Source organism: Sinocyclocheilus grahami, unplaced genomic scaffold (assembly GCF_001515645.1).
Source record: "Sinocyclocheilus grahami isolate Dianchi unplaced genomic scaffold, SAMN03320097.WGS_v1.1 scaffold26.1, whole genome shotgun sequence".
Lineage (NCBI taxonomy): Eukaryota > Metazoa > Chordata > Actinopteri > Cypriniformes > Cyprinidae > Sinocyclocheilus > Sinocyclocheilus grahami.
In genome coordinates this window covers 1119876-1145479 of record NW_015505205.1, presented here as the reverse complement: position 1 = coordinate 1145479, position 25604 = coordinate 1119876, and the positions used below count along the sequence as shown (strand labels likewise).

At 36.9% G+C, this 25604-nt stretch overlaps 2 protein-coding genes and 1 long non-coding RNA gene across 22 annotated transcripts in view; 1 reads left to right on the top strand and 2 right to left on the bottom strand.

Moving 5' to 3' along the window:
• The window catches only part of afap1l2 (actin filament associated protein 1-like 2), a 41448-nt gene extending 32634 nt beyond the window's left edge, over positions 1-8814 (bottom strand). Inside the window, exon 1 of the mRNA XM_016251213.1 lies at positions 8671-8814. Coding sequence (XP_016106699.1) covers positions 8671-8686 — 16 coding nt within the window. The 5' untranslated portion in view covers positions 8687-8814. The remainder of the gene's footprint in view (positions 1-8670) is intronic.
• Positions 8815-14155: 5341 nt separating this feature from the next.
• The window catches only part of LOC107565789 (actin-binding LIM protein 1-like), an 85780-nt gene continuing 74331 nt past the window's right edge, over positions 14156-25604 (bottom strand). For 7 of the 20 annotated variants that reach the window (XM_016251172.1, XM_016251070.1, XM_016251104.1 and 4 more), the window contains 15 exons: positions 25296-25331; positions 24769-24898; positions 24448-24534; positions 24103-24117; positions 22714-22806; positions 22355-22402; positions 21075-21221; positions 20521-20606; positions 20104-20227; positions 19957-20015; positions 19130-19190; positions 19019-19026; positions 18592-18666; positions 16673-16753; positions 14156-15864 (listed from right to left, as the gene is read on the bottom strand). In XM_016251172.1, coding sequence (XP_016106658.1) covers positions 15751-15864; positions 16673-16753; positions 18592-18666; positions 19019-19026; positions 19130-19190; positions 19957-20015; positions 20104-20227; positions 20521-20606; positions 21075-21221; positions 22355-22402; positions 22714-22806; positions 24103-24117; positions 24448-24534; positions 24769-24898; positions 25296-25331 — 1164 coding nt within the window. In that variant the 3' untranslated portion in view covers positions 14156-15750. The remainder of the gene's footprint in view (positions 15865-16672; positions 16754-18591; positions 18667-19018; positions 19027-19129; positions 19191-19956; positions 20016-20103; positions 20228-20520; positions 20607-21074; positions 21222-22354; positions 22403-22713; positions 22807-24102; positions 24118-24447; positions 24535-24768; positions 24899-25295; positions 25332-25604) is intronic. The other 13 variants (XM_016251078.1, XM_016251144.1, XM_016251132.1 and 10 more) reach the window with 13 other exon arrangements.
• On the top strand, positions 16747-21025 carry LOC107566152 (uncharacterized). The gene is made up of 3 exons (XR_001606474.1): positions 16747-16978; positions 20201-20247; positions 20914-21025. It is a non-coding gene; the product is annotated as an uncharacterized lncRNA (long non-coding RNA).

Sequence of the window (25604 nt, the reverse complement as noted above, 5' to 3'; positions counted from 1 at the left end):
CTTAAAGTGTATGTTGCCGCCATTGCCGCGCATCACGAGGCAGTAGATGGTAAGTCTTTGGGGAAGCACGACTTGGTCATCAGGTTTCTCAGAGGGGCAAGGAGGTTAAATCCTCCGTGCCCTCACCTGTTACCCTCTTGGGATCTCCCCTCGGTCCTGACGGCCTTGAAGGAGGAGCCTCTTGAGCCTCTGCAGTCGGTAGAGCTTAAGTTTCTGTTGTTGAAGACAGTGCTCCTCACCACATTGGCCTCGGTCAAGAGGGTAGGGTTACACAAGTAACTGAGACGTTTTTTATATTTAAAGAGTTTTTATATTTTATATATTTAAAGCGAGTTTTTTGGGCAGTGTAGAGTAGGGCTTGTTGTTTGTCATTTCTCCGATCACAAATGCAGACATGGTTTTATGTTTACGCGGCGCAATGCAACGTAACGCGTAAAAAGACAGTATAAGTCATTATAATCCATAATTATGTCCCCACTGGATGCAACGAATGCCTCGTTTATAATGGGTTTTCATGTTTTTGAATCATCGCTCCGGCTGGACAGGGCATCATCACAATATGGTGAGGGGCGTAACATTTCCGTCACACGCTTGCGGTATTCGGCCAATCACAACGCACTGGATAGCTGGCCAATCACAGCACACTTCACTGTTTTAGAACGATGAGCTTTGTAAAAATCTATGTGTTTCAGAAAGGCGGGGCATAGAGGAGAAACAATAATGTACAGTATGTGGAAAATAATGTGTTTTTTAACCTTAAACCGCATAAACATTTCAATACACCAAATAATGTTCTTTTTAGCAGCATCATATGACCCCTTTAAAATAATTCAGTAGCAGTGTGTAGCCAAATTATGGCTTGTCAATGTGCCAAAATGGGAAGTTGTTTCAGAGGTGGAGGAAGTTAGTACACTCTGATAAAAGATCAAAAAGACAAAGGTCTTGGTACAAATGTGCATAAATAAAACATGTACAATAAGAGCAGAAACGTGCATTAGGTAAGAAGTAAGAAAAAAATAGTATTTCATGTTGACTTTAACAAACTGTTGTTGCATTTTAATTAAAAATAAAAAAGAAACTACACCATGTTGCTCCCATTTCTCTTTTCTAACTGTCTACAGACACAAAAGACACTGATTTAAACTCACAAAAACTCCCCTAGTCTGTTGCTTTCTCACGCATATTTCTGCTGTGATGCTTATGGGTTTTGGCTGTGATTGTAGTTGGACTTAAGAAATATATCCCTTGACTATGGTTTATTTGTTTACGTTGTTCCTCTTCAACACAGGCATGCATTCATTAGCGGCGTCCCTTCAGACTTAAAGAGATACAGTATCTTCTCTTTGATTGACATTTGCTGCACAGATGATAATAATGAATAACTGTTTTGGAGCGACAGTGACAGTTTCGCATGCAGCGTTATTTAATTTGAATTGGGACTGAGTTCATCCGTGTGAACGAGTCCCTCTCTACAGCGAGCCACAGTAACACTATTATTCACACACCACCCTCTTACAAAACAAGTGAAATATAAATACATATTGCGAATTTGTTATTCTATGGAGTGCTTCTTTCGCAACTTTCTTATCTAAGTTTGTGTGCTTACGTTTCTTTCATATTTACACAGGAACACTGCTATTGTGAAAAAAGCCTGTATGCCAAATCTTTTGTAAAATGTCAAAGATTAACTTCATTTACATGCATGAATGTTGACCAAGTTTTAAAGTTGTCAGGAAAATGGTTTAGTAACAAATCCAGTGATAACCTATCGTTTTTAGTGCAATTTCATCTGGAATGAGTCACTTTAAAGATCCCCTGAAATGATTCAACAAACAGTTTTCCTTCCAGTGTTGAAATGTTTCCAATTAAAACAAGACATTATGGTTGCTTTTTTTAATAGCCAAAAGTCTTTAGTTAATACCATAGCCCAGAAAAAGCATGATTTGCTACTTGCTATTGGCAAAAATGTTGTATATGCCCCTATATACAAAATGAGTCATTAATATTTTTGGTCCATTTTCCTGGAAGAGAATATTTAGGCTTTAATTGCTATTTGTTTATTATTATGTTAAATTTCAGAAGTACACTTGCATATACACAAGTATTTAAGTTTGGGGTCTATAATTTTTTGGAAAGAAATTAATACTTTTATTTAGCAAAAATGCATTAAATTTATCCAAAAAGACATTGATAATGGTACAAAAGAAATCTACTTCAAATAAACGTTGAAATATGCATCATAGTTTCCACAAAAATACTAAGCAGCATAACTGTTTATCATTGATAATAATAAGAAATTGATCACCAAATCAGCATATTAGAATGATTTTTGAAGGATCACGTGACACTGAAATCTGAAGTATTTGCTGCTAAAATTCAGCTTTGCCAACACATGGATAAATTACATTTTAAAATATATAAAAAAATAAGTGAAGATGACCTCAGAAACATTGACTAGAAGCTACAAATCTCATTTTTAATGGGCACATTCCCAAACTCATTTCATTATGTAAGTATGTTTATCATCCTGTCAAGGACTAAGGAACAATGTGGCCAACAATGCAAACGGAAGCTGGACAAAAAAAAACAAACATTAACCTTAATCAAGCATAGGTTACATAAATATTGCATTAATGTTATAATTTCATTTTAATAAGCAGTGTTCATTTGTAGCCAGTAGGTATACATGACCCTTCGATGGCCTTCTAAAATATTCCAAAACAAGTGACACGTTAATTTTCCACTGGCTGCGCACGTTAGCGTAACTCTCTCAGCCCAGCCAGTGATTGGCTCACCTCTGTTTCACTCGGCAACGCTGCCTCTGACCTCATCGTTTCACTAGAGGATAAATGAATGATGACAAGCCTGATTGAAGGGGCTCGGTCCACAATGTTTAATCTTTATCTTCTGCTGGCCACTGAAAGGACATTAACATGGGCCAAATCAAGGGGACCAAATTCAAACAATTTTCTTGCCATTACACTGTCACAAGAGAGGAATATTTGAATGGCGATACAGAAACAAAGTGACACTAACTTGGAAAATGGACATATCGTTGAAATCATACACAGATAAGACTTCAAACACACAGCTCAGCCAGCAGCAGTTGGTGTCTACTCTGTCTTGCTGTGATTGACTTCTGACGAATGATGATGCAAGTGATACCGTTATATATTTTGTTGGCTGAACGTACATTCGCTCAATTTCGAAATTTTGTACCACAATAGTCATAACAAGATGTCAGGAGCTAACCAAAACAATAACAACAACAAATGTGTCTTTGCTTTGACTTCATCAGAAGACTCAAACTTTGAGCAAGAGAGGATCTGAAATCTCTCAATTCTGATCTGACTCACAATTGCAACCGGATCAACTGCATTATTTAGCCGGCTCAGACTTGACAACAGCATGCCGGGCTGTAATCTTAACCGTGGACAAATCACAACTGACACTCCTGTGAAGAGATAAGCATGGAATTATCAAGCCATCTCGAAATCACAACCTCCACGCCTGAATTAACCACCCTTAAACACAGATATTTTGATAGCATTGTTGCGCAGATTACTCTCTAAACACGGCCAACTTGAGAGGCCAGTTTAGTCAGAGCAGCCAGTAACCATTCAGGGGAAACTTGGAGTTTAATCTGTTCTCTGCAAGTCTGTTTAAAAAAAGTGCAACAGTGACCACCCACTTTTTCAGCAGTCTTGGTTTCTGGAAGTATTTTTCCCATTTATTTCTCCATAGGGATTTCAAAAAATTCCTCAATAAAGACTTCTAAGCTTTGAATCAAACCAACCAGCTCCAGGACGAATCACAACATCAGTTTTGATTCAATGCAAAAAAATAAATAAATACAACACACAAAAGTTAAAAAGTTTAAGATTTTTTTATGTTTTTGAAAGAAGGCTCTTTTGCTCACCAAGGCTGCGTTTATTTGTTCAAAAATACAGCAAAAACAGTAATACTGCAAAATAACTTTTCTATTTGAATATATTTTAAAATGCAAATTATTCCTGTCATTTCAAAGATGAATTTTCAGCAGCCATTACTCCAGTCTCATGATGATTTAGAAATCATTCTTATATGCTGATTTGGTGCTGAAATAACATTTATTATTATTAACAATGTTAACTTGAAAACAGTTGTTTTTCAGGATTCTTTGATGAATAGAAAGTTGTAACATTACACACTACTGTAAAAAAAAGCTTCAAAAGGTTCAAAAGTTACTTTTATTCAGCAAGGATGTATTAAATTGATCAAAAGTGACAGTACAGTAAAGACATTTATAATGTTACAAAAGATATGTATATAGATATATATATATATATATACTGTATATAATTTAGTGCTGTCAAACGATTAATCGCGATTAATCGCATCCAAAATAAAAGTTTTGTTTATGTAATATATGTGTGTGTACTGTGTATATTTATTATGTATATATAAATACAAACACATACAGTATATATTTTGAAAATATTTACATGTATATACATGTGTATATTTATATAATTTATATGTAAATATATTTAATATACAAATATAGCATATTTTTCTTAAATATATACATGCATGTGTGTGTATTTATATATACATAATAAATATACACAGTACACACACATATATTACATAAACAAAACTTTTATTTTGGAATGCGATTATTCGCGATTCATCGTTTGACAGCACTATAATACATGATTGGCAGCCTGAAATTTGGAGACTGACTCAATTACATCATTTTCAAAGCTTCATGGGAGTGGACAGTCTTTTGGCATATTGCCTGTTCATTTCCCTGGTAACAGCAACTACTCTAAAGAGAAGGATCTGAAGAGCTGGCTAATTCAGGACATACAGAAGCATATATCATTGCTTAAAAACCTCAGAACTCACTGAAGGTCTGTCCTGACAGTTTTACTTTTATTAAAATAAATTTATTTACGGAGAAAATAAATGAGATTTATCCTTCCGGAACCCAACTCTATTCCAGGCCGATCCCGGGAAAAGTGCTGAGTCCTGCCTCTTTTCCTCTTTATTTCATCTCCACTGTGCTCTCTCCGTTTACTAATAAGTATATTAAATATATTTACATATAAATTATATAAATATACACATGTATATACATGTAAATATTTTCAAAATATATACTGTATGTGTTTGTATTTATATATACATAATAAATATACACAGTACACACACATATATTACATAAACAAAACTTTTATTTTGGAATGCGATTATTCGCGATTCATCGTTTGACAGCACTATAATACATGATTGGCAGCCTGAAATTTGGAGACTGACTCAATTACATCATTTTCAAAGCTTCATGGGAGTGGACAGTCTTTTGGCATATTGCCTGTTCATTTCCCTGGTAACAGCAACTACTCTAAAGAGAAGGATCTGAAGAGCTGGCTAATTCAGGACATACAGAAGCATATATCATTGCTTAAAAACCTCAGAACTCACTGAAGGTCTGTCCTGACAGTTTTACTTTTATTAAAATAAATTTATTTACGGAGAAAATAAATGAGATTTATCCTTCCGGAACCCAACTCTATTCCAGGCCGATCCCGGGAAAAGTGCTGAGTCCTGCCTCTTTTCCTCTTTATTTCATCTCCACTGTGCTCTCTCCGTTTACTAATAAGCGTGCTGCTTCCCTGTTGACTCTCTTCAGAAGTGAGCGTATTGAGGGCATGAACTCAAGGGCCCGTTTTGAAAAAGTGCTGATCTCTCATTCTGGGACGCCTTTGGAGCTGCTTCCAGCATGCAGGCTGTCTTTATTAAGATGTACGAGACGTCCCTGTGTCTCCAGAAACATTCTGGAACGCTGACATGTTCTGAGCCCAAGCCCAGACCCAGGCGGCGGAGCCTGTGGGTGGGTCCGGAAACATGCTGGTATCATGCCGGACCTCAAGGGTGAGATCTGGTTCCACGGGCTCCCTTTGAAGAGAGAAATCAAGGCGGGAATGGAGGAAACCGGAGGGATAAGAAAAGAGCACGGGTTTAAATACTCTATTCGGGTACCTATCGGATTTAGATTACTTTTTCATCTCATTATTGAAATTCTACACGCTCGCACCTGTTTATTTTTTATCTTTAACACACCCTGCTATTGCATCACAGCACAGCAATAAACAGAGAACAAAAGTTTGAACTAAGCCTCTTAGTTCAGATTCACAGGCTCAAATGTCCACACAAAAGCATTTTCATGTAAAAGGGACACCAAATAGGCCAGAATTAACAGTTTTGCGATACTAACTGTGGATGCTGAGGCTCAAAGTACTGTATTATCCAAAACCACAACCCAAAGCTATATGCTGAACTCCAAACATGCACGTTCATGTCATCTACACGGTTCTGTGAGTCAATCCCATGAATTCTCATTATGTAAATAGCATTACAGAGCTTGTCTCTACTATGTTATGCTACACACAAACAAAGCATCACATGACTTTGTAAAATATGTCACCCACTCAGTGTTTTATCATGGGAGAAATTATGCGATACTCCTCAAAATGCCATCTCCCTCCTCCCACTATCCTATTTTCCTCCCTCTATCTTCCTTCCCTCCCTATATGTCTTATCTCACAAAAACAAAATTCACAAAGAGTCTTTAAGAGTCATGGTCTCACAAACATCTAACCACAACAACTGCAGGCCTGTTCCTGATAGCATTTACCAACACAATACTGTCATTAACCCATCACAATGTGCAAAAGAGTCTCACCACATTTAAACAAGTCACATGTGCCTGCTAATTAAAGGAGTAGTTCATTCTGTCATCATTTACTCACCCTCATGTTGTTCTGGTATTGTTTACCAGAATGTTAATGCTGTTTTTCCTATACAATGCAAATGAATCTGGGGCTGTCAAAAATTGCCAAACCTGAATATGCACGTGCTTGAGATTTTAAAGCAACAGCAGAAGAGGACATTTTCAGTAAATAAAAATATAAATTTCAGTTCTGTCCCTTACTATTTTCCAAAGAAGAATATAGAGTTAAGGCCCATTCAAGCCACTCACAATAATTAGAATTATGATGTATTACTAATCGTTTATAGGGAAGTTCACAACACAACTATAGCAATAACAACACAGAGGAACAATATAATTGGAATCACTTTCCAGCTAATGAACCATAAAAACACTGACAGCCAATCAGAGTCCACTTGACCTTAAAGAGTGCAAGGATTTAAAGAGGCAGGCAACAAATAATAAATACAATGTTACAGTCTGTTGAAGTGGATAGTCATCCTTATAATTATAATTTTTGGTGTAAACAGTCCTTAATTCTATGAGAATACGGAAGTTCACACCACAGGTACTGAAGACAACAACACAGAGGAACAATATTGCTGAAATCACTTTCAGAACATGTTTTTTCCCAGCTGATGACAATATAAACATTGACAGCCAATCAGAATCCACCAAACATGAAAGCGCTTGAGTGCACAGTCAATGTCATTTTTTGGAACTTGACAGTCCCTGATCGCCATTCACTTTCATTATTTGGAAAAACATAGTAAGAACACCCTGTCAATCACCTCCTTTTGTGTTCCACAGAGAAATGAAATTCTTACTGGAATGACATAAGGACAAGAAAATTAAGATACAACTTTCATTTTTGGTGAACTATCCCTGTAAAACAAGCATTACAGCACACTTATGATGCAATTTCAGCTAGACATTAGAATTTTTAAGTATGCTGAATACTGCAGGAGCAGTGATATTTCTCATTCATGGATCCACTGAATCAATTTAAACTAATATTAGGGTTAGGGTTAGACAGACTGGAATAGTGAAGTGACATATTCAGTCAAAAACAGTACGGATGCTGTCATGCAAATACCAAGAACTGGCAAGATAATAGAGCTTTGAGTTAAACCAAAACCCGACCAAATAGTCTACTTCACTAACTCGAGTCTTCACAGCACAGGAAGTGGAATTATGAAGTGAAAACCTTTGTCTGTTGTGGTACAGAGGTTTTTATTGTTCAACCATCTCTTTCCACAGTGTCCAAGAACTGCGGTCTATTGCTGCTACACTTAACAAGTCAATCTAATAGCTACTTGCTACCGTATTATACAGCAGATGATCATTAGTGTTGGATTGCTGTTGCTGTTATTATAAGTATTATTAACATTAGACATGTTCAATCTAGGATAGCTGAACTGATGAATATTCTTTCAGAAACTTTTCCAGAAAGAAACATCAGTTTGCACAAAAGCTGCTGTTCCTCCCATAGAGAAGACTCTTATCTCAGTTTAGTCATAAAATATTAGGGCTCTGCATTCCTATGCATACAAAAAGCTTAAACCACAGGAATCCAAAGAATTCAGGAAGAACAATTGTTGCTACTGGATAGAATCTCTTGTGAGCGTCTCTAATAAATGCTTGTTTATTTTTGCATTCAGAAATCGTATACTAATAGTGAGGAAGAATGCGAAACACATAGAGATGGAGAAATCAATGAACGAGCGCGCTGAAAAGTCAACTTTCCCTGGAAACTCAATTTCCTCCTGTTGCATCCCTCTGGAGAGCGATCCCCCAGTTTCCCACGATCCGTTATCCCAAGGAAAACATCGCAAAGGTTTAAAGTTGTTTACAGCGGGCTGTGCGTGTATACGAGACATGGCACCATGCAAACTTCATATAATCATTCCACTTACCTTTGTGCTTATCCATTCTTCACACGCGAAGAAGACTTTGCCGACCGTCTGGTGTCTTTATATGAAGCAGATCAGTCCAGGTTCAGACAGGTCTGTGTCAGGTTTTCTTAGGCTGATTCTGATGTGATGTGATGAGATGTGATGTTATCCTCTCCTCTTCTACAGCTCTTTCAGATGCGCCTCTCACTGTTGCGCGACTGCCGCGCCTCCTCTGGCGCACGTCATTGCGTAACACAACTTTCTTTTGCACTGTAGTGAATGCTCTTTGAATTGAAAGAGTTGTATATTTTATATTTAAAAGTTTGAACACTGAGCATATCTGAATACATTTCAGTGAGCATACAGTACTTTCAAAGTATATGCAGGGACATAAAATACATTCCACACACAAATATATTTTTCTTGTGAGCTGGTTTTGGTAGTAAATTATTATTGTTGTACATATGCCCCAAAATACAATCATCCTCGTCAGGCGACCCCCATCCTAAAATGTAAAATGCAGCTATATATTTTCATCAAATATATGGAGTAATACTATAAATATATGTAAAGGTTTCTAGAAAATGTTACATTATTTATTTATTTAAATTGTATTTGTTATTATTGATATGTTTTTATATTTTACATTGGGTCCCTGGGCCCCAGTTTGAAAGCCCTTGCAATGCATTAGGGAATATTAGATAGGCCTATTCGTAATTTTGACTTTAAGCCTAAAGCATTGTGTAATTATTATACCTCTTCACTAGCTATCCAAGATTAGATTAGGCTACTTATTGAATTAAATGAATTATATACATTGGACAATTAAGATAAAACAACCCAATTGTTTAGGGCACGCAATGCATAAAGAACATATATAATCTGGATTACTATTGCAAAATAGTGCAAAGTAACTGGAAAATTAAAAGCAATTTTAATATCACAGTTGCTGATTTCTCAGCCTATAAATTAATAGGAACCAACAACTGTTTGGTTACTGATGTTCTTCAAAATTTCTTCTTTTATGCTGAACAGAAAAAAAGAAAATCATGTTTGGTGCAACTTGAGGGTGAGTAAATGATGACATGATTTGGGTGAACTATCCCTTCAGTACACCTGTCTGTGAGGGGTGAACAGGTTTATTTACTTCCTGTCCCTCCCTTTGAGTACACAAAACATACCTAAACAGGTTAGGGGGACAGGTTAGTCTGGACAGGTTATGGGTCCACCACAGTAGCTGCGTAAACCTGACAGGAATATTTACAGCCCAACCAAACTCGTTTGCTGTAGATAAGGACAATTACATTAGGATCATCATCATATCTTTGTGCCAATAGATCAGCGAGTGTGAGAACCCTTTCCTGTCTGTGAACTGGGTGAATGGGAGTCATATGCTCTGAGAAGCTGGCCCCTCCACCAAACCCCAAGGGGTTGCAAGAACTTTCCACTTCCCTGTCAAGACCTTTTCTGTGAACTAGGGGATTAGATGCATATAAATCATAATTTGTTATATGCTGTGTTTGTTTTCTTAGCATATAAGTAGGTCAGTGCTAGAACTGAATTCCCTTTTAACATAATATGGTGATGTATATATAGAGCGTGTCGATTTCCCATATGCAAACAATTATTTATATACACTATGTTTAAACATTTTGATTCAGTAATTTTTTTAATTAACACATTTATTCAGCAATGATGCACTAAATTGATCAAAAGTGACAGTAAAGACTACAAAAAAAACAACAACAAAAAACAAATGTGAACTTTTAGTTCATCAAACAATCCTGAAAATGTATCATGGTTTCCACAAAAAATATAAGGAGCCTAACTGTTTCCAATACTGATAATAATAAGAAATGTTTCTGAGTCAGCATATTAGAATGATTTATGGATCATGTCACACTGAAGACTGGAAGCTGAAATTTCAGCTTTGAATAACTTACATTTTAAAATATATTAAAATAGAAAACAGTTATTACATTGCGATAATATTTCACAATATTACAGTTTTTACTGTATTTTTGATCAAATCAATGCAGTGTTGGTGAGCATAAGAGACATTCAAAACCCCCAAACTTCTGAACAGCCGTTTCATTTAAGAAATGGAGATCTTCATAAAATGAATGTTTAAAGAGATCTAAACAACCAGTCCTTTGAAAATATGACCAGTGTAACGGGAAGTCGTGGCCTAATGGTTAGAGAGTCAGACTCATAACCCAAAAGGTTGTGGGTTCGAGTCTTGTACCGGCAGGGATTGTAGGTGGGGGGAGTGAATGTACAGCGCTCTCTCCCACCTTCAATACCATGACTGAGGTGCCCTTGAGCAAGGCACCGAACCCCCAACTAATATATATATAAAAAAGAGATGTGACATGTGGCCAAGTATGGTGACCCATACTTGGAATTAGTGCTTTGCATTCACCCATCCAATGTGCACACACACCCGGAGCAGTGGGCAGCCATTTATGCTGCGGTGCCTGGGGAGCCTAAATACCTTTCCATGCAATTTCCTTTTGTGACGCTGGTGGCGTAATTACACATCAAAGCAGCAGTCACTGTTTTGAATCTTAAATTTTCATGACCTGAATTTGTCATTGCCATTCATAGAAAACCCCACCATGTTGTGCTTTACGGCACCATTTTTCAATATCAAGGCCGGATGTAAGAATATTTTTGTGCGGCAGTGGTTACTCATGTCTGGGCGACAGAGTAATCCCCTCTAACTGAGTCAGTATGGAAAGCCTATACAAACTGCCTTAGTTAATCTACCAGGTTTCCAGTCAGTATTCAGACTCAGCTGATCCTGTGGCTTTAGAGGTGGATGTGTGAATGAAAAACTGTCTGCGAGACGTGTGTGGGAAGGGGGCCTGACGGAGGGTGGTCTGCTTCCCAAACGTTTGTTTGTAGAGGAAAAAATGAGGGGAGTCATATTGTTCAAACTCATGGAGCATAAAAGGAACAACGGGAATACGCTTTTGAACAGACTTCAAGATTCAAGTTCAAAGGCTAACAGGTATCACATTTATGAAGAATCTGGAATGCCGCTCAGATGCTTGAAAGGGTTGCATTGTGGGAACATTGTTTGGATGCTGTGTATCAGCTGGATGGTGTGGGTTCAGACATTGGCAGATCCTCCTGGCTGCTACTGGTTGAAGCACAAAGAACATTCCACAGCTGTGAGTCAGAGAGCAGGGGTCACTGATTGAGCCCCATCCCTGCACTGGGGCCTTTCCCATGTTACACACATGGACATACACTCACAAAACACCATTAAAGTCTTTGTACACAAAGAGGTGCTCAGAATGTGCCAAGTACATCAGTCAGGGCAACGGGGCAATGAGATGCTATCCATCACTGAGCACAATAACTGACCGCCAGGCAGATAAAAGGATAGAAGATGGAATACCTGGTCTGAAAGCCATATCCATGTTCTTCTGAAGTTCTGCCCTACTGTGCTGTCTTGCTGACTGTTGACAGTAACCCACCTTGGCAAGCCGTTGTAGCTTTTCACTCAGTAAGGGAAAGCAAGGCACCTGATCAAACTCAGTTCTGAGCTCCCATGGATCCTTGAGAGGAGAGCGTTATGTCATGAAATAATATTATTCTGCCACTCCCAAACTGAGCGATCAGGTTCGGTCTACTATATACAAGAAAAAAACAGGTTTTTGGTGTGAGAATGATCTGCTGAGAACATTCAGGGTGGCACATATTGAGGAAAAGCCCCTCTCTGCCCTAGATGTTCAGTGGATACAGCAGCGAGACGGCGTGGATGAGGAGGATGGCAAAACACAAACCAGGCATGAGTTGCCAGAACCAAAAGTCTGCACATCTGAATTGGTGAAAGTAATGAATAGGCGTCCTAAAAAACAAATCAAACCAAGCATGGTAATGAGCTCCACAGGATGGGAACCTTGCATGCATGTGTATCTTTTGGTACTAGTGTGTCCATGTCACAGTCTGTTGAACATGAAAAAAGTGTGCAAGAGGGTGACAGTCGTACGGGTGACCAGAAACACCAATAAACACGTATTTTCTTGCTTAAATACTCCCATTCTACAATTTAGAGCAGGACTAAACAGGCAAACCTCCATTTGTAACTGCCCTCTTTTTGTACAGGGTCTTGTATTTCCCAAATTCAGTATGCTTATATTATTATTATTCAAAATATTTTGTTGTATTATTAATTATTAATTTAGGTGGAGGAAATAGACCTGGGCGATAGGAGATAACAGGAAATCTATGTGATGTGTGTGTGCACAAGACAAGTGTGAAATGTTATTTTGGACCTAGCTTCTTAGAGGATAATTTGCATTAAATCGGCTACTAAGGTATGCATCTAGCGGACATAGTTAGATACCTTAAATGGACACATTTGTTGAACATGCGGTATGATTGGATGAGATAGAAGCATCCGGATTTGATTAGGGTATAAATGCTGAGTCAACGTGTCTCTCTTGGTCACACTCTGCAGCCAATCTGTACGCCTGTTGACCTTTTCTTGCAAGAAAATAAATCTTCAAAAGACTTTTTGTCTCACGCCTTTATTGAAATAAAATAAATTGATTTATTTTAATAAATTTCAATAAATTGAAATTAATTTAATTAAAAATTAAACAAATCAATAAATACATATTGTAAATATGTAAAAATATTAAGTGCTGTAAAAATGAGTGTTTAAAGCAATTATTAAAAAATATTAAATTTTATTATTTACAGTATAAAAATTAAACAAATCAATATATTACTATTGCCATACTATTATACTGATTTTTTTTATTTAATAATATATTGATAATAATTATAAATGATAGACATTATACAATACAAATTATCAATCCAAATTATAATTATAATCAATACAAATTATAGAAATAAATAAAACAGCAAAACTACTGTACTGTAAAAATTATTTAAAACATAATTATTGTTCAAAAAAATTATTAAATTTTTATTATTATTTAAATGGTAAAAATCAAACAATTGTGAAGTAAAAAAAAATTATATTTAACAATAATGTTTTTGTTATTATAATACATCCAATAATGGGTTATTCTATATAATGGGTCATAAAATACAAATAAATCACATCCCTGACTCATTTCTTTCATGCATATCTTCTTGTACTGATGAGTCTGTCACAGTCTGTCAAACATGGATAAATGTGTCTTTCTGTTCCTACGGTGCAGGAGGATGACAGTGGTATAGGTGACCAGAAACACCAATAAACACTCATTCTCTTGCTCAAATACCTTTACAATTCAGAGTGGAACCACTGTAGAGTAACACAGTGCCAAGGCTTGTTTTGAATACGACTGACTCTGGAGCCTGGGAGGAGAGTGTTTTGGGAAACAGGTCATACCACCGGGTACATTTATCAGGCAGCAGAGAACATGAAGGAAAGCACCCAGGGGTTTCCAAGTGACTCAACAGGCAGACCTCCCACTTGTAACGGCCCCCTTATGGCACAGGGGCTTGTATTTCATGTAAAGTGCACACACACAGTAATAACTACGTCAGACAATATGATCTGAAGCAGAGTTTTATTACTCAGCAGAGCTTATACACCATTATCATCAAATCTTTTCCCTCAAAAAAGACAGAAAAAGGTGAGGTACACAGTAGGGGTATCAAAACCAACTCTTCATTCTGTTTTAAAGTGACATACAGGTCTGTTTCTAGTAATCACACTCGTTATAGTCATATGTTTTGTGATACTATAAAAGCACAATGCTGTTATAAGTCCTAGTTCTCTGTCATTAACCCTGCTAGTAACACAGGAAACTGCTGGGAATAATAGCCAACGGCGGCCCATAATACATCTGCAAGCCAAGACAGTGTCTGTGGGAACAGCATTATTCGGCAGCAATATAAATGAATGACAGAGATACGGCCCTGATATCGAGTCTACACCTGGCACAAATGCTATGGCTACAGCTCCGACAATCCCGAGTCAACACAGTGGCAGTATTGAAACACCTCTGATGCTGATGATACACGGGGCAACTTTTTTTGAGCGATGTTGCTTGGGCACGTTCCCATTGAGAATGGGTAACAAATTTCTATCTGGATAATTTAGATTGGTCATGGGCCCTGTGTCTCACCTGGCTGCCCATTGACGCAACACTGTCCAAAGTTGCCCCGTGAATCATCAGCCTGAGGCAATCATTTCAAAGGCTTTTCTTGCTTTATTCAAAATAAAACGCTGTTTAATATTGCAGAAAAATCTGCAATAGTCACAATAAACGGATTGTCTGATTCAGAGGAAGCGGTTTCAGAGTGGGCCGATGTCTGTTATCGTCCCATATCTGACCTCTAGTGGCGACATTTAATAATCGTTTTTAAAAATAATTGAAGTTTAATTTTCGAAATAATAATAATAATAATCACCACCGCCTCTTCTGGATAGCAGACTAGTGGATTTTGGATAAAGAACTTATCTATTTCAGGTGCTGTTTTGGGCTTTGGTTATGGTGAACATGCTTGTTACTTTACATGTAGGATGGGATTTTTTTTTTTAGGTTTGTGACGAGGCAGCAGAGTGCTGGTGGGACAGGACGCTGATTTCAGTTTCTAATGCCTTCCAGAAGCTCTGCTCCGCAGGTGGAGGATCTTCAGTAGCTCTCACTTCCCGCTTTTAACGCACTTCAAAGGTCTCGTTAGGTCTGCAGCAGCAGGGGGTCCCCAGGGATCCCTACAACTCCACCACCTAAAGGCCTGTTTAGAGGGAGATCCCTGCTGACAGCCCCCGGGTCCCAATCTAAAAAATTACAGTCCTGTTTTACAAGAGGGCCAGGAGGGAGGAGAATAAATCTCTCTGGTCCTGGAGGCAGGTTTAATGAGCGCAGGCACACCATCAGCTCCTCTCGCTCATGTGTTTGCATCTAGGGGGTCACCGCATTTTGTTCCTATTCAAACACTCACTCATTTAAAGATAAAGATATCTAGATTTGTGAAAATAAAAAGTGGTCTTTTTGAAGCAAAATAAAACTTTTTTTGTGCATGTAATTGGATGCAAAAAAATGTAAAAAAGGAAAAAATAGGACTATCGCTCTAATAAATCATATTAGTGACTATTAAATTAAAACATGCACAATCAGCTAGTTAGAAGAGCTTGGCTTTCTTCTTCATGTCATTGCACTTCCAAAGAGGAAGTCTGTCAAACTCATGGATCTCCATCCCAAAAATATCAAAGAATGTCTCGGGAGCCAAGTGACGCTGTACATAAATAAGGAGAGAGCAGAATTATTCATTAATCATCAGGCATGTGACATTTGACATTTGATATTACTACAACAACAACAATTATTATTATTATTTTATTAAATACAAATGTTCACTCTACAATAGTATATTGAAGTAATATATTTATTAGTTAATTTTTTATAATTTAAATAAAAATATTATTTAATAGCCTAAGTGTTTGAGTATTTAACAAAACTAACAAAAAAAAATTCTGCACAGTAGCCTAGTATTATTGCAAAAGTAATTTTACACTGTTAATTATTAATTTTTTGTCATTTAAATAATAATACTTTAATAATAATAATAATAATAATAAATGTTATGTAAATAATATTTTTTATTATTTAATAAGTATGCGAGTATTTATCGGATTTACGCAAATCACAGGGGTCAAACTTTTCAGGTCGCAAAATACGGAAAATAAATTATTTGATTGGACCAACATTTCTTGGTCCTACACCTTCCATAGATTATATAAATACAGATATATACATTTAGATCATTTAACTTAATGATTGCTATCAGGATGTGAAGAGACTTTCAACCAGCATAACAAAAAATGTTTCTGAAGACAATCACCTATTGCACCTTTAAATAGGCATAATGCAATTAATCCGTTTTTAATTTGTTGCTTTTTTTGGAGTAAAACACCAGTAGGGTGTATTTAGAGACAATATCAAAAGCTTTGAATGTCAATGGCCAGTACTGCATGTAGTACAGGACGGTATAAAGTGGACAATCATTCCGTTTCCCTTCATTGAGTCTATTGGGGGCTATTTACCTCAAGTCTTGTCCTGTCCACATCCTTCGGGAGCTTAGTACGCCCTCTGTTGGTGACAGTGAGCATTTCATATGGGTACACCTTTACAAAAGGAGGGATTGTGTTGTTATGGAGAATGCTATGCGAGGCATTTGCCAAACACAATGAATTGCTGAAAGCAAATGGACAAGGGAATAATGCACAGTCATTACATTCTAACACAGCACACAAACATCAACTCTTGCCAAAATACAACACTACACACGGTGCAAGTGAGAGAGTGAGTATGCAGGAGGAGGTCAGAGCATGCAGAGGAACAAACAGTAGGTGAGCCTTGTGTGTGAGAGAGTGTGAGCATGTACTGTTTTTACAAAGCAGAAAGTCTGTGTTTCTCAATATAGGAAAGAAGTGCTGGTTAGAAGTAATATAGGCCTAATGCTTTAAGTGCAATATAGATACAGTTAGCAACACATAATAAACTGGTGGTGTGGTTTAGCATGGAGAAGAACAAATCCTGGTTCCTGTACCATATTCATTTGTATGGGGGAAAATAATAATGTGTCTTTGGCGCAAGTAACAGCAACAGACATCACAATGTATAATTTAAATAAGTTTGTGAATAGCAAATGCAGTAAGTAAATGTCAGAAAATGTCTCACATCCACTGACATGCAGCTGAAAACATTATAAAATTAGCTTAAGCTTGTTTTATGGTCTTCGCTGGTCTCTCAACTCTGTGGGCTGGTTTTATTGAGGGTTTTAACTGGTTGACCTGATAAACCAGCAGAAACCCACAAACCAGTTTTTTACTAGTTTTCCTTATGTATTTGCCTTTGTGAGACATTTCTTATAACTATTAATGTTGAAAACAGTTGTGCTGCTTAATATTTTTGTGGAACCTGGGATAAAAAAAAAATTCCAGCCTTCTTTGATAAACAGAAAGCTTAAAGTTTATTTTAAATAGAAATCTTATGAAATAAGTTAAAAAATCTTTACCATTACCTTTTCATCAATTTAATGGTCACTGAATAATTAATTAAAGAAACCTTGTAAACTATTGTGTAATTCATATATAACTGCTGGATCAGCTAAAATGTAATGACCAATATTTCAATTAAATCGGTGTAGATTCATACATACAGTCAGTCAGTGTCTTATTAGTGCATATTATTTGTAATACAATATGCAACGTAATCTTTGGTGCCAATATTATATGGAATTCCTTAGTCGTCTCTTATAGTCTAGTCTCCTTTTCGCTTCTGATATTCAGTTGGCTAGAAAATGTTCAGAATGTGCTTTCAAAAAAACAAAAACAAAATCTATAAATCTATTTATTTCCCCCCCTGAAATGAAAGGGTAACTATGGTCACAGAGATTTGTTTTCCCCTACAGCTGGCCTGGGCGTTTTTGCCAACTGTAGCAATTATAGTGCTGTTAATGCTAGCACTTCTACAGACAGTTAACAGTCTACAATCATGCCAGTTATTGTTTTTTACATTGCTGGGAAAGCCTATTAAGTTCTAATCTATTTAATGTAGCCAATAAACATTAGCCATAGCTGACGCATGAATTTAAGTTCATCCCTAGAGAGTGTCAGGCTTCTGGGTAACTAAAGCAACCACTTTCACAAAATATTACCATATGTTACCATGATGAAGCCTCTTTAACGAGAACCAGGAGTTCAAAATGATTGAATGATCTCGAAACTATGCTCTGCTAAAACAGAGTATGTCATGTGATGACATCATTTCATAGCACTGGAAGATATACAAGTTATTCTAGTCTTGCTCTTCCCACTGACCATCGCCTGTAAAGATGAGCCAAAATTACAGTCCAGTGGGGGGGGGGGGGGGGGGGGGATTATTTATTGAACACAGAGGAGTATTTAGAGATGGAAGAGAGAAGAGAAACATAATTTTTGAAAATATTCGGGATACTTGCTTTATATTCCAACATATTAGGCATAGACATTCCCCTGTCCATTCTTGTAATGGAATCTTGGGCATCTTGGGTGGGCTATAGAACAGAACACATACACGTGATGCAAATGATAAGAAAAGAAAGCAGAAAGTGTTTTCAAGAATTCAGAACCTTGGGGAATAGTCTGGATCTAATTCCTAACAGCTATTGCTCTGTAGCAAGTTCTCGGAAGGGAAGTGGATCCAGCCACTATCCATGTGATGTGTTCTCAAGGGTGGGGGATTTTTTCAACATATCAAACCCTTGACTGTGCACTTGTCTTTCCCCATGGCTCAAACTCAGACACAAGCATAGCAATGAAGGCATGAGTGCCATTCCGGTTACATGTAGCATGATTTGATTTCCATATGTGCACATGCTCAGTAAATACTGCGGGTCAGTCACATACCTTGAAATCTGTGTAAATCAGAAAGAAACAAATTCCCAAATGTTATTATATTATCAAAGAGCTTTTTCGGTTATTAGATGTATTTTCAGTATTAGACGTATTGCAATTTACCTCTTTGTCCTCCACACACATCCCCATAACTGTTATACTGAGAGAGTTCTGTAGACTGGGGCTGGAAGCATAGACAAAAAGAAACTCATTAAAGATGCACTTTAGTTTAGTTATACTGGCCTAATTTATTCCACATGCTCAAGAAGTCTTATGCTCACCAAGACTGCATTTATTTGATCAAACATCCAGTAAAAACGGTAATATTGTAAAATACTATTACAATTTAAAATAATTAGTTTTTATTTGAATATATTTATAAATAAATGTATCTGCTCAATTATTATTGATGCTTACTTATTAATAATGTTTTTTTTATTATTATCAATGTTGAAAACAGATTATGCTGCTTAATCTTTTCATAAAAATTTTATACTTTTTCAGCATTCTTTGATGAACAGAAGGTTCAAAGAAAAGTATTTATTTGAAATAGATTTTTTGCGTATTATTCATGTCTTTACCGTCACTTTTCATCAGTTTTTTATTTATTTATTGCATCTTTGCTGAATAATAGTATTCATTTCCTTCTTTTTCTTTTCTTTTTTTAAATTGTACTCACCCCAAACTTCTGAATATTAGTGTATCATGTTTTTTTAGATAATTTTTAAAAATAAGGGGCGAAAACTGTTTTCAACATTGATAATAAGAAATGTTTCTTGAGCACCAAATCAGCATATTAGAATGATTTCTGAAGGATCATGTGACACTGAAGACTGGAGTAATGATGCTGAAAATTCAGCTTTGCATCACAAGAATAAATTACATTTTGATACAGTTTTGCATGCATTTATTAAATATAGGTAAATAACAGATGAATGACTGAGACTTACCCGATGGAGGCCATTCCGTCCATATCCAGGCAGAGATGATGTTTTTACGGTTTGGGAGTCTATAGCAGAGGACAGAATACTTTGTGTACTAATGCCAGAATAAAGCTACATTTGTTGTGGTTGCTTTGAAAGTATGTGGCATTATACCTGTGGTACAGTTAGCATACTGGGAGTCAAAGCGCTGGGCGGCCACACTTCGTATGTATCTCTCTTTGTTCATCTCCTTTTCCATCTCCTCCTTCAGAATGAGCTTCCCAAGTCCAGACTGGATCTGCAGTTAAACACAAGCATGTGAGTACTAAAAGCACAAACACAGAGGTGAATGCATTCCACTTTAGCATGCTTATTAGCCTGCATTTATTAGCCTTATTCACTAAACACCCCCAGTTACTGTGCAAATATGCAAATTAGGTGGGTTTGCATAATTATTTTAGTGCTTTTGGTAATAAAACAATGCAGAAAGGGTGTGTAAATAACTGCAATGCAGCACAATTTGGCATATATATGCATTTAAATGGCTGCTTTGCCTAAAAAGCAATGTATAAGCTTTAATACACGCTTGACCTTGCTGAGATGTTCTTCTTGAAGTTGTCGGCGTTTCAGTTGCTCTTCCTCTTCTTCATCTCGTGACCGACTCCTCCCATCTGAGCCTGCCCGTCCATGACCAAAAAAGATTTTCAAATAAAATAAGAAAGAAATAGGGAAAAAATATTGAGATGTTTGCAACATAGTCATGCCATTGTACCCCTTGGTGACCTTGAAGAGTTCAGTTGTACAGTACACATGGAAAACAATGACAATGAGTTAAATCATATAAAAACAAATCATAAAAAATATAAACATGATCAGATTGAGTGGTGAAATGATTTTTGATTGAAAATGTATTTGATTTATGATTTTTGATGTACATAGATTTATTGGCAAATCTATGTCCCTGTAAATTTATCTATCCTAAAGTTTCCTCAGATTTACTGCCACTACAACTCTAGGACCAGTCTGATGGGAACATCAGGCCAAATTACCACCAGCAATCCAAGAGTTCTCAATCCACAGAGCATCGTTTGAATTCACAGATGGCTTCCATTAGTTTTTGGTTACCGCCAGCAGCAGGAGCGTACCTAAAGCAGCAAGGGATGGAGGACACGGCCAGTAGTCGGTCTCGATCTTTGGGGTTTCGTCCGACCGAGGGGCGTGAGCAGCGGGGAACTTGGATGATTTGATGATGTCATCAGCGGACTTGCTTTGGACTGCCAGTGCAGCTGAATCTGAATCGGTATTTTGAGGGGAACTGGACTATCAGTGACGGACTCTCATAGGCTGGCAATAAGTGTAGTGCAGGCCATTCAGTTCAGAGCATTTCAGGATTTTTATTTGTAAAACAATCAGTTAAATAGGCATAATGCAATTAAACAGTTTTTAATTTGTTGCTTTTTTTTGGAGTAAAACACCAGTAGGGTGTATTTAGAGACAATATCAAAAGCTCTGAATGTCAATGGCCAGTACTGCATGTACTAGTATAAGGATAAAGTGGACAGAGCACACATGCTACTGAAAAGGTACAGATTTTTATAATATCAAGCAAGCAGAAAATGTAGATATATGAACTATATTTTGAAACCGGTAAACACAACTGTTCAAAGGGTGCCATTCAATTTATTGAAACGAGCCTGATGTGTAAATTTACAGAGTATGAAAGATAGAGACCAAAGCAGAATCATCTGAGGTGCCATTGAATTTGTTATGGGATCTTGCAGGCTATTACTTCATGAAATTAGAATGCAGAATCAAAGTTTTACAGTGATTAGTAAAGAAGTAAGGATTTTAGTTTCTTTTTACACTCTTAAAAATAAAGGTGCTTCAAAAGGTTCTTCAAGCGATGCCATAGAAGAACCAGTTTTGGTTCCACAAAGAACCATTCAGTCAAAGGTTCTTTAAAGAACCATCTCTTTCTTACATTTTTGTAATCTGAAGAACCTTCTTTTGCCACGAAGAACCTTTTGTGAAACAGAAAGGTTCTTCAGATGTTAAAGGTTCTTTATGGAACCATTTAGACAAAAAGGTTCTTCTATGGCATCATGAAGCACCTTTATTTTTAAGAGTGTATGGGCGACTTGGTTGTGAGGAAGCGATTAAAGAAATTGAAAGATGAGAAGTTTATGATGTGAAATGGTACTTACATGTGAACATAGGATGTGATCATAGCATCATAATCACAAATGAATGGATGAATGGAATCAACACACATAAACAAACATATAAATGTAAATAATAAAAATAATTGTCAGAAATCATGCTTGCGCACAAACCATAATGACAGGCACCAAAAAACTTTTTTGGCGTGTAAAAAAGATAGATAGATAGATAGATAGAATAAGCTTAAAATTTGAAGCAACCATACCATGCTGTTTGTAGATTGGTGGTTTTCTATACATGTTAATGCCTTGGTCTGTGAATTAGAAAATAAAGATCTAGTTTTAACAACACATTTGTAATACCACCTAAGTTACAAATCGTATCAGTTATGATCATGATTTGGGGAAATGCGATGCATATACATGATGACCAAAATTTCTGAATTATTTGTGGCAGTACATGTACTCAGTATAAAAGGTAAACAAAATCTACCATCAAAACAATAAATAAGAAAAAGCATAGATGCATTATGGAGGGGACTGAAATGAAAGAATGGAGGGAGAGAGACAGAGCAGAAAAACTCTCTAGAGAAGAAAAACAGGGAGATGATGCTCCGGCTCCTACCTGGGATGTGGAAATGTTTAGGGGTCAGAGAGAGGGTCGGGGTGGCCGGCCGAGAGGAAAGGGGAGAACTCCGGCCACTGGATGGCTCAGTGCCTCCAAACAAGAAGAGCAGAATAAGCGGGAAAAAGAAAAGAACATAAAAAGAAAGAAAGAATAAAAGAAGGAAAGAAAGAGAGAATAATGCCGGAATAAATCTTCACTGACGGTAAGATGGACGAACAGAAAAGGGCTTTAACAGAGAGGTGACAGAGAGACGGACTGGACTGTGTGGGTCGGCCCCACAAAGAGAACAGGTGTTGAAGGACATACAGATTGGAAAAAGAGGAATGCCTCAGGAAAGCAGCATGCAAATACTTCAGTGTCATGAACACGGTAACATTCACCACCACAATAAAAGATAAATGTCTTTGTGTCTGATGGAAATATGACTGAATATCCTTTAAAAGGTTACTTTTACTTTTCAAATGTAAGCATGCAACATGCACATGTTCCAAAAACTAGTGGGCTGCCTACATAGACAGCATTTCAAGACATCACATGCACTCCCCTGCTGTTACAAAAGGTAAGCACGTTGTCTCCTAAAATACTCTGTTTGGAAACATTGCATACACCCCTAATGGAAAGAGCAATCCCACAATCCACTGAAAAGACCTTCAATAATCCATAAAGGTGGAAAAATTGAGAAATGCTGCCTTTAAAGATTTTTTTCCTTACTCTTTTTTAAATTCTAGTAATTCAAATTGGATTATTTTATGCAATACTATGTGCTTTGTATTTTTATGCTTATTTAAATATTAAATAACAACAACAATAATAATTATTATTATTTATTGTGTTATTTTGAGTTAATAATAATAATTATTATAGTAGTATTTACTCATATATATTAGTAGTAGTATTTATTTGTTGTATGCAATTGATCAAATTTTTTATTTTGTTTTAATTTTGAGAACATTTCTTTACAGTTTTATGATATTCAATTATCTATTTTCATGGCAATAAAGTATATCCCCCAAATTATAATAGCAATTACATAATAATTATATAATGCAAATAATAATAATAATGAAAAATATTATTATTATTATTTGGGGAATATGCTTGATTGTCAAAAATTATATAAAAGACAGACATGCAAATGTATGATACCCATAATTACTGGTTATGCAGCGTTTTAAAATACAAGTAAGGCAAGGCAGCTCACTATGTTTTGGAACAGAGTTATTAGTATAAGTGTATTAGTAATGTCACAGTGACTTGGTTCAAAGTTGGTTAATGGACTGACATATAACTTGTTGGTTAATTAACTGTCAAATACACAGAACCAGCATGCTTCTGAACTGCCACAGGCACCAAATTGTAAACAACAGCCATGAAGCCAAGACATACCTATGCAGAAAGAATCTGTGGAGAGGACAGAGGGATATTACACACATGAGCATGTGATTAGTAAACTGTGCATTAGCAACTTGCATTAGATGTGCTTCAGTTTGATTTATTGATCAAACACAGCCCTTGACCTCATAAGAGTGCCATTCAAGCGTTTCAACTCCAGGACTTGTGAATTTCTCAAACAAAGCTGCCAAAAGCACAGCTTTACAAGCTAAAAAGTCACAGTCAAGACAATTCAGCAGGTCTGAATCAGAGGAGGGGGGTGGATTTGCATCTATGGAACGATATTGACACTGAAAATGAGGCGAAGAGGTCGGGCAACGGGGAGTGGAGAGGCCTTACCTTTGTTATGGGGGAGGAAGTGATGTCGGAAAGGGGAGGTAGGGCGCGTGTCGCTGGAGCGCAAAGAGGAGCAGAGCTTCAGCATTCCTGCCGGCCGCTCAGAGAAGAGGAAGAGGAACAGAGGAGGAGGATGAAGGAAAAAAGAGGATGGAAGGAGCACATGTGAGCAGAGGAGGGAGGCAGGTTATAACCTCAGGAGGAAACGGAAAGCAAGAAAAGGCAACGTGAAAGCGACCAAAATGTTGTAAGGAGATCTCACTCATCCATACACTCCACTGGAGTCCTACGGAGGGAGGATTTGGATCATTTCATTTCACTCACCTGGTCTGTGGAAGTGCTGGGGCGACTTAGACAGAGGGGGTATGTAGTTATGGCGGTGGTAGACTGGAGAGCCGATAGAGCCCTGACTGGTGGATCTCTGCATAATGCGCTCCCTCATGTCATAACAACCCTATCATACACATGCACACATAACGTTACATATGGGAAGGTGCAAAACACATTCACATTACTAAATGCATTAAAGGGACAGTCCACCCAAAAATGAAAATTCTGTTATCATTTACTCATGTTCATGTTCTCTGACATTTTGAATAATGTTGGTGACCAAACAGTTTTTGTCTATATTTATATTTTTAGACCAACTTATGGAACTCAGCTGAAACTGTTTGGTTACCAACATTCCTCAAAATACCTTTGTGTTCCACCGAAGAAAGAATGAGGTTGGCTAAATCATGACAGAATTTTCTTTTTTTGGAAGGACTATCCTTTCAAGACATGGTTTAATGGACTTGTACTATTGGCTCTATAGCAATAAAGAAGACTAAGCATTATAAAAAGCCTCTAACCTCAGCGGATGGGGTGGGAGACAGTGTCCTTGGAGACTGAAACAGAACAGGAATAAAAAAAACCTCTATGTAAGTATGGATCAGAATCAGTACTAAAAGGTAAGACAGGAGGCTATATGCGATAGAGCAGGTTAGAACAGCAAATAATACGATTAGGAAAAGGAATTGAAATAATGCTACTGCGGTATATGCTTTTAAGACCCAGGAATGTGTGGCTTTGTGTATTAGGCAAGTTGTTTGACGAGTGAATATCACAAAAATGTTCAACTTAATGTAAAAAGCACAAAATAAGATTTTTTTAATGTTTCT